The 9,255-nt window shown below is 45.2% G+C and overlaps 3 protein-coding genes across 6 annotated transcripts in view; 2 read left to right on the top strand and 1 right to left on the bottom strand.

Annotated features, from left to right (window-relative positions):
* LOC100741062 (anaphase-promoting complex subunit 11) overlaps positions 1-2,811 on the top strand; it is an 8,745-nt gene extending 5,934 nt beyond the window's left edge. For 2 of the 3 annotated variants that reach the window (XM_012384247.3, XM_012384248.3), the window contains exons 3-4: positions 740-983; positions 2,116-2,811. In XM_012384247.3, the coding sequence (XP_012239670.1) occupies positions 759-983; positions 2,116-2,400 (510 nt within the window). In that variant the 5' untranslated portion in view covers positions 740-758 and the 3' untranslated portion in view covers positions 2,401-2,811. Of the gene's footprint in view, positions 1-739; positions 984-2,115 lie in introns of those variants that run through there. The other variant, XM_024366899.2, reaches the window with a different exon arrangement.
* A 710-nt stretch (positions 2,812-3,521) lies between these two features.
* LOC100740944 (nucleolar protein 9) lies at positions 3,522-5,978 on the top strand. Of its 2 annotated transcripts, none has more exons than XM_033320148.1 (2): positions 3,522-4,652; positions 4,734-5,705. In XM_033320148.1, exons 1-2 carry the CDS (start codon positions 3,749-3,751, stop codon positions 5,561-5,563), a joined length of 1,734 nt encoding a protein of 577 aa, XP_033176039.1. In that variant the 5' UTR covers positions 3,522-3,748; the 3' UTR covers positions 5,564-5,705. The 2 variants fall into 2 exon arrangements, with proteins under 2 accessions (XP_033176039.1, XP_024222649.1); XM_024366881.2 differs by adding an exon at positions 5,812-5,978 and having other exon boundaries at positions 3,524-5,580.
* The window catches only part of LOC100746375 (protein CBFA2T3), a 19,176-nt gene continuing 15,828 nt past the window's right edge, over positions 5,908-9,255 (bottom strand). Inside the window, 3 exon segments of the mRNA XM_012384190.3 lie at positions 5,908-7,457; positions 7,531-7,835; positions 7,939-8,687. Coding sequence (XP_012239613.1) covers positions 7,215-7,457; positions 7,531-7,835; positions 7,939-8,687 — 1,297 coding nt within the window. The 3' untranslated portion in view covers positions 5,908-7,214.

Here is a 9,255-nt window from a genome sequence, read left to right as displayed (position 1 = left end):
TATCCGCTATTCATCCACGCAGATTAGACTATCTGGCGAAGACGGGGACGTCGTCGATGGAACGCGAATCAACGGATATAATCGTTGTGAAAACGAGAAATTCAGCAATTTGAACGTTCCGAGGTAGTTTAACGCGAATGAGATCGCATCGATGTAACTTTAAAGTTAGAAAAAGTCGCTGGAACGGTGCACGTGTGGTTAACGCGTTCGTACATCTCGCGATCTTCATATCCACTGTGAAACACATACGTGGAGCCCGATTCGTTCGAATATAACGATGCAGTGATTCGATAGGCGATTTTCTCGACTCGCAAGATACGCTTTCTGCCATAATTTTAATCGCGTGACAAAACACTCGACGGAAAAGAACGAGTAAAGTAAGATGCCGGATGTACTGTTCGTAGTTTCTTTTTCCTCGCGTAATATCAGAGTATCGTCCCGTTTCTAATTTTCCTTACCTGCTAACCTACTTCGTCGCCGTTCGTGCGAAACAGTGGCGTTCAAACGAACAACCGAATACCGTATCAAGGTCCGTGCAGTCGAACGAACGTTTTGCCACAGCTAAAGGTCGTCGATGGAATCGCGATCTCGTGTTTCGTCGAGTAAACTTTCGCGATTTCTAGCTACGAGCGATCGTTTTGAATAAACTGTGCGAATAGATAAAGGAGTGTGTCTCCTCCGATGTTCCGTTCGATTCTTTTCTTTTCGTTGATCGAATGAAATTCTCGTTCTTTTCCAGCATACAAGAAAGGATCGCCATGTCTTCCCTGCAAGGTCTACCACCGTTACCGAGAAGTCTCAGTGGATTCAATTTGAGCGGTGGACGAAGCGAGGGTTGCGAGCCACCTCCGCCGCCCACCAGATCTTCCAGTAAAACGCAAAGAGGCGGCAAAACTTCGATCCAATCGTCGTCCAGGCCATCGCCACCTGCTCGACAGCTTACCACGTTGGATACGCAGCTGGCCATACTCAGGAGAGAAATGGTGGTTATTGAAAACTTCGTAGCATCGGATCCTTACACCTGTTCATTGTCTATCGCCAGATCATTTTTTGCCTATAGATAAGAACTGTTTATTAGAAAAAGGCAACGGAAAGGGTATTGATCGAATAAAGATATAATCGCGAGAGGAGGCTGGTTCGAATAGGCGGTGTTAATCGTGCGTTTCTGTCAAGATTATAGATTAACGAGTCACAAGGAAAATTCCACGGATTTACGAGTCACGACGCAAGGTTTCTATAAATGGTGGAAGGCCGGAATAATGAAAACGTCACTCATCGCGTGTTAGCGGAATGTCAAGCTTTGTAACTAAGATGAAAACCAGACGTTTTTCAAGCATAATCAGCCTTTCTATCACCTCGTACATGTCGTGTTAAACGGAGTCGTTCCGATCGGATCCGTTACCTCGAGGCCTTATTACGCGTGTATGCCACATAGTAAAACACGGTGAATGTGTATTCAAAGCGTGGGCTTTTCTCTCGAGAAACTAACGCGTTCTTTGTGTCATCAGTTGCGCCGAGGATAAGCTTTTCTTCCTCTTTTCCTCTTCCTTTGAATCAGGTCGACAGAAAGCTATTTTACTAGCAAGATAGTCTATGTCCGTCTGTCTATATCGCGTCTAGTCGAATTTTCGATCTACGATGTACGATGAATATCGCGGTCGCCGTCCAAAAGATAGTTCGCTCGAAAGTCGGGCTAATAGTTTAATAGTTAATCCACACACGGAGGGAACTGGCACAGCCGCTCCCACGCTGCATTCCCTCAGGCGTGACTCCCCTCTTTGCCTCCTTTTTTTCTGGCCGCTCTCTTTCACCTTCGTTCCTTTCTACCTCTACTCTCGTTCTTCCCTCCTTTCTTGTTCCTTCGTTCTTGGTCAACACCTCTCATTCCCATTCTCATTCTGCGTCTCCTACCCAATTCCCTCTTCCTTCATTCCCACGGCAGGTACCGCGAGAGTCGCCACTCTCTTGGGAGTACATCGCGTCAGTTAGTAAATTTGGAATTCCATCGCTTGGCAACCGCATGCTTTGTGACGTTTCTTTCTTAAGTAGTAAACAATAGCGCTATAACTGACGGATAACGATTAAATCCATTTATACTTATGTAACGTTTTACAGTTTGGCCTTCGACAACTGGATCTCTCTTTGCTCGCTCAACTTTGGTCCCTGAACGAATCTATACAAGAATTTCGACAACTGTTGCAAGAACAGGAAGACAGAGCGCCATCTCCTTCGCCCAGCAGCGAGGAAGGAGACGACACCTCTTACGGAACTCACCCTCCACCTCCACCGAGAAGACCGGCTCCTGGTGTACACCTGCATAGACCACCCAGGCCACCCAGACCGGCCAGGCCTCCACCTAGCGACGAATCGCCATCTAGCGAAGAATACGGAGCTGTTTGACGCGTACAACTTCACGCTATACTTGTGTCAAATCGTCTCCTCCAACTACTTGATCATAAGTTTTGACGCGTTATAAGAGATAAAAGGTCTTGTTTAAAGAATTGGTAGAAGGTGACTCGGCGATTCGACGTCGATCGATACGGTTGCTTCTACCTGTACAAGTCCGAACGATGTTATCTAAGAATACGATCTAATGCATCGTTATAAAAAACTTGTTGATGCTCGAAGGTACCTGTAACGTTACATTTCATTACGGAGACATCGGAAATTCTACTATTCCATGGCGTTTCTTGCAATTGCGATCGCTCAGTGGCGATAGATCGTTGCGGAATTGCGCAGCGTGCGAATTGTACGGAGAAATGGCTATTTAAATAAGCATGTACCATTCTTTAATTCGCAAAACTGTGAATGTCAATCCAAAAAAACAACGATCCTCTTTCTCTTTGTATATATATACATACATATATGTATATATACATATTGAATATGTATATATCATATGTATATATATAGAGAGAGATATACACTTACATATATTTCTTAGATAAGGAAAAATTTTATTATCCTCAATAAGAACTATTTTAATTCGATACGCTCTTTTTCTCTATTTGTGATAGCAGTCGAAGGGGCCTTTGATTACTTGATAACTACGATAGACATTCGTTTGCGCTAATCGAGATTTATCCACGATTATTGGTTGGAAGATATTTAGAAACGATCCGAGTCTACGGCACGATGAAACGGCTAGTGAGATCCAAAGAACCGCATTCGGAAGTTCTTGTCTCTTCCATGTTTCTCCACTATTACGTCCATTACAGTTTTCTTTCTTGTTAAAATGAACGGACAAACGCACCGATAAGCCAGACGATAAGAATCTTCGAATTACGATACGACTTATAAAGATTTATGTACATTAATTCGAGTATGTAAAATAAAGGGAAGAATAGATGATACGGAAAATATAATTAGCAAGTTTAATATAACGTGAAAAAATGCAGTGTGATTTACGAGGTTTCTTCGTTTTTCGTTATTTGTTTCCATTTCTACTATCGTGTGTATCAGTGGTTTGTAAGTCGAAATTTCAATCGTAGATGGCGCTTTTTTCGGTATTTGCTTCCATTTCTACTCTCGTACGTACCAGTGGTTTATAAGTTGAAACCCTAATCGTAGATGGCGCTCGTGTTTCGATATTTGCTTCCATTTTTACTCTCGAAGGTATCAGTGGTTTATAAGTCGAAACTAATCGTAAATGGCGCTGTCTACTCGAAAGTTGTAAGTTTTAACCTGACCGTAGCTGTAAGGTTATGTGCTCATTGCTTCGTGCGATAGTGAAAGATTATTTCGGACAATGGCCAACGATCACGGAAACGACGAAAGAGGTAAAAAACGAAAGAAGAAACGATCTCAAATTCAAATGGCAAAAAAGTTGGCACGGCAACGAAATCATGGGTCCGACGTAGACTCCGAGACTTACCAGTACATGGTGCACATCCTGGAGTTAATGAAAAGCGATTTCTCTACCACCGAAGAAAAATTGATATTTGTGAATAACGTGTACGAACAAACTCTTGGTCGAGAAGTCGAATATGCCCGGAATCAGGTTGGTTCCAGGATACTCGACTCGCTTTTAAAGTACGCGAGGTTAGAAACGATTGAGAGGTTAGTCGCTGCTTTCAAATCTACTTTACGACCTCTCAGTAGCGACACGTTCGCTAGCCATGTTTTGCAAAAGATCATAGTAGTTTGCGCCGATAGAGGAAACAAAAGGACGATTTCGGGATCGTGCATCGAACGAGATGCAGATATCAATATAGAGGTTAAAGATTCGGAAATAGAATCTTACAACGGCATCGTGTTGAAACTAAGCAAATATTTTATCAACAATATAGAGGAGTTTGTATTCGATACGTATGCTAATCACGTTTTGAGAACTGTCATAGAATGTCTCGGCGGGCTGATTGACAAGTCTGACAGTAGTAGCGATAAAAAAAAGGTGATATTTGGCGAAAGACGATCGGTCATACAAGAGTACAAAGACTTATTATTCGAAACGTGCAACAGATTATACAGGTGGCCCCGGTTTTTAGAATTTGGTCAAGACGAACTTACATCTGGATTATTGCAAAGCGTCTTATATTCTTTGAACGGTACGTTTCCGGAATTGATGGAAACGTACATTAAAAAAATTACGACAGAATGTTTCAAGCCTGGAAAGGAGGAGCAGGAACCGTCCAACATTTTTCACGCAGAAAGTTCGACCAGATTGCTGGAGGCTTGCTTATCGGTAGCCAGTCCCAAATCTTTCTATACGATTTACGAAGAATATTTTTCAGGTAATTTGAAACGGCTATCGTCGATGCGGAGCACAAATTTCAGCGTACAGCGATTATTCGATCACTGTACCGCTAAGGAACATTTCGAACAATTATTCGAAGAAATTCACACACATTTCACCGAACTCCTCGACACGGGTCATACCGGTGTTTTGGTTAGCGTGGCGAATGCATGTTTGAGACTGCAAACGAAACAAGGTGCGTTCGTAACTGATCTGTTGAAAGTTCTAGGGTGTGAAACAAACGAGAGACAGCATCGAATCGTGGCGTGTGTAGTAAGCCTAAGAACGTTCGAACATTGGGAAAATTCAGAAGGGAAAAAGGAAAACGATTTGAAACGTTCGATCAGCTTACACGGAAGTTTGATCGTACAGGACATTCTTAGGTTTAACAAACCCATCAAAATGGTTAATTCTTTGTTGGAAACAGACGTGGAGGAACTAGCGCAAATATTTGAAGATCCGAAAGGCAGCCGCATCGTAGACGCTTTTATGGACAGCAAATACATCGGCGAGAAGAGCAGGGAGAAGCTTGCGAAGAAATTGAAAGGATACTGGGCGCAATTAGCTCGCAGTACACACGGTTCCAGAAGCTTGGACAGAATATGGGAATGGGCGCGTATAAATCAGAGAACATTGATCGTGGAAGAGTTAGCAGCAGTCGGAGAATCTTTACGTTCGACCAAATCCGGACAAATCATGTCTAACAAACTAAACGTTCCGCTATTTACGAGAAACAAGAAAGATTGGATGGAAGCGTTAGGAAAGGAAGAAAAGACCAGATCCCTTTTTGTAGATATAATTGGGAATACGGCGAAAAAAGGGAAATAACGTTTTTCTATGAAATTGTCGCGACACTCGACAACAAATACCGCCACTCGACACTAACTTCGACCGGACGACGGCAGCGCTGTGGTTAGCGTCTTAGGTTACGAACGTTCGGGACCCGGCGCCCTTAGTCCTATTTTTCTTCCACGCATCTAAATTAGAAGAAAAAATGGCGTACCCCAGCAGCAGCGACATCTACATCCAGCAGCTACAAGTATCACGGACAACACTTTTTACACCTGAAAATCTTGTTGTTTATATTAATGAAATGTCTTCGTGTGTAAAAAAAAAAAGAAAAATGTAAAGAATATAAACGCAGAAGAGAATAACGATGCCAGTGCTCGTTCTTTAAGCGTTATGACACAGAATAATCATGTATTTTCTTAATTTGTAAATACAATCTATAGAATCCATCATACATCCCTGCAACTTAATACAGCTAGAAAAACATACAACGATTCGTAGTCTAGATTTGAGCAAAGTCCTCTCCTAACGCGCGCACGACTGATAAACTCGTTTCATCTGCCGACTCGACAATGACTAGACTCGTAAACGTATACATGCGTTTATACACTGTTACGCGTATAAAATAAAACATCGTATTAATCTATCAATTGACTAGGAGAAAGATCGATAGCGCACTACTTTACGCGGTACATCGACTTCGGTAAAAGAAGAGGAAAATTGAATGTATTACGCCACGTTTCGTGTTACTTATATTACGGCTCTAAGACGAATAAAACAATAACGATCGTGGAACAACAACGGAAAATTATCCTAAACTTATTTCGATGAAACACGCGAAATATCCCCGCGTCGAAGGTAATCGTTTCTTCGTGCTACATGTTCGTAGAGACCTAGAGAGCGTATAACGTGTCGTCATTTTCTTTGTTATCATCTTTCGGTATTTTATCTTCTTGTTTCTTTGGTAGCGTAAAATCGCGTAGTATCATAAAAATTACGTTTATGGGATCGTTTGCTGTTTGGGCGGCATTATTTCGTTTGTCTTTCAATTTTTATTCGTACGTTCGCCGTACGAATTATCGAAATATAGCAAGAATCGGCACTATTCTTATATTTGATATTTGCAATATTTAAAACGATCGTTTATTCGAACCATCTACGATCCGAAATATACATATATACACTTTGTATTATTTATCTCTACTTTGTCGCTTCGATCAAATAGCAATACAACAAACCGTTACACGTACTATCCTAGAGAAGAAATTCGACCAACGGTTACACCTACGATCATAGAGAGGAAAAATTTCCGTTTTATCCGCATCGCGTACTGTTCCCGTAACTTTGCATCTGTAGATACCGAAGGAATTGCTTTAACCATTTAGCTTGACGATGTTACCGACGAATGAATTTCGGAAAATATACGCAACTTTGCCTCGTAGAAGTACGCAACGGTGGTAGTAGTGTTCGAACAAAAACGCAACCGAGTGGCGTATAGCCTGTACCAAGTAGCTAAACCAGTAGAAATGGGAAAGGGGCAGCGAAGATGTATGATTCGACAGGGGCAGGAAGGAGCGTATGTATCGCGAGCGCGCGCTGTCTGGCGGTACGAACGCCGTTGACATTAACGCGAATCGTATTGGACCGGTCTAGTGAATCGTCGGAATCGATAATAGTTGCTGTCGTAACGTCACTTTCCTTTGGTCGCGCCGCTGGCCGGTATCGGTGCTGCGACGTTCGCCTCGTTCACGCTAGCGATTCTTGGCGGACTGCGAGACGCGGATCTTCGAGGTTCGCGAGGCGGAGGATTGTTACACGTCGCGTGGTGACCTCCGGCCTCCCAGTCTCGATGTTGACAAAAGGAGCCACAGTATCGCGCTATTCCGCAGCCACCGCACGTTTCCAACGCTGGTCTGCCACAGTTCCAACAACTCTGAAAACCGATTTGACGATGCGAGCAAACGGTAGGATCGGCATCGCGATGACGAAACGCCACATATACTCACGGATCCCGAGACGGTTTGCAATTGCGTGGCTGCTTCCTTCTCGTCTTCGCTGATCGACGGAATCGAGTTGGAAACGGAATTGGTCGGTGTGGTGGCAACGGTCCTAGCGTTCGCATCGACCGCTCCATGGTTACCATGTACTCGAAGGTACGATCCTTGGCGAAGGCCGCCGCCGTGGTTTCTTTGAGACAACGGAACATCCAGCATTCGATGAACTCGTAGGCGTTCGTTCGCTCTAGACTCGGCTACCGCAACTCTCACGGCGCGCTGTACCTCGGCCATCACGGCCCTCTTCACGGCCTCTTCTAAAAAGACGAGCGAGAACGGCTGGATATTTCGCGTGTTCCATCGAAACGCGTTCGACAAATAGATTACATTCGGACGAAGAAAGAGAAAGAAAATACCAACCGTCTTTCCTCTTCACTTCCGCCACCTTATCCTCGATCGCTCTGATCGTCTGAGCCACGATCTCGCCGGATAATCGTTTCAAGCTACCCTCGCGATCGCCCGTCGAGGATTCTACCTGTGAACCGTTGGTCGACGACGGATTGTTACCGGCAACGGTGGTACCGGTACTGCCGCCATTCTGAGCCGGTACAGTGCTCGTGGCAGCTAAGGGAGGCGCCGGCGTCGACGCTGCGAAACATCCACGAGTCTGTAGTATGGCCAAAGCTTTCTTCGTCTTTTCCACCATACCGAGGATACAGTTCAACATCATATGAATGTTCTTCCATTCGTCGTCCAGGCTTCCGTTTTGCGTTTGCACGTGACTTATTTGTTGCTGCTGCTGCTGCTGCTGCTGTTGCCGAGCCAGGTGATGAGGACCGGAGAACGCGTTCATCTGATTAATTTGCACGGAACTGGTCGGTATCGAGTTAGAACCGTCACCCTGGCCATGACCATGAGCATGGCCGTGACTCTGACCGTGACCGTGACCGTGACCGTGACCGTGACCGTGACCGTGAGCATGACGATGTCCGAGACCTTGAATCGATCCACTCGACGAATGAAGCGGATGATACCAGCAATAAGGGGAGGAACCGTCGCCGGACGGTTGCTGTTGCGGTTGCGGCGGATGATGATGACTCCATGGATTCGTCAGTCTCTTTCCATAGACCGGAACGTCCTCGAGGAGAGCGCCACCGTTCTCGTAATACCTGCGATATTTCGATCAGCGATAAACGAAGTCGCGAACGCGACAACGAACGGAAAGAGGACGAACGAAGAGGAGACGATCGTTCCCAGAATCGTACGCCGTTGCGTGGTCGCGTACAGCTCGGAGGCGGAATGGAATCGTGAAAGCGGTGGTGCGCAGCAAAGGGAGAATGTAGGCTGCATTGGTAGAACGTTGATAGGTAGAGGTACTCGAGGCAAGTTTGCCGGTAGTCGAAGGGTAGGGAGTAGGACGGCCGGGGTGTTCGAGAAAGGTGGTGCCCCGATGATATATGGAAACGTCAGGAGCAGACATATCGAGAGGAGGCCAGGCTGGCTGCGCCAACGCGCACGTCGCGTTTTGTCGCCTTTGGATTCGCGTCGCGTCGGCACCCGTTTCTCCAGCCAGGCGAACACATCCTATTCCCACGGGAAATACCAAACGTCCTTTATATACGAACGATCGATCGATTCTAGATCACGGTCGACCGCGATCGTCTATTTGCCGAAACATCGAAGCGTTGGGATCGCGCGGACGCGTGAAATCCTTCGGCGATCGATCGTTCGACCGCC

The sequence above is a fragment of the Bombus impatiens genome, unplaced genomic scaffold (assembly GCF_000188095.3).
Source record: "Bombus impatiens unplaced genomic scaffold, BIMP_2.2 scf_0248, whole genome shotgun sequence".
Lineage (NCBI taxonomy): Eukaryota > Metazoa > Arthropoda > Insecta > Hymenoptera > Apidae > Bombus > Bombus impatiens.
Note: the sequence above shows the minus strand (reverse complement) of the source record. Positions and strands in the feature narration are given on the sequence as shown.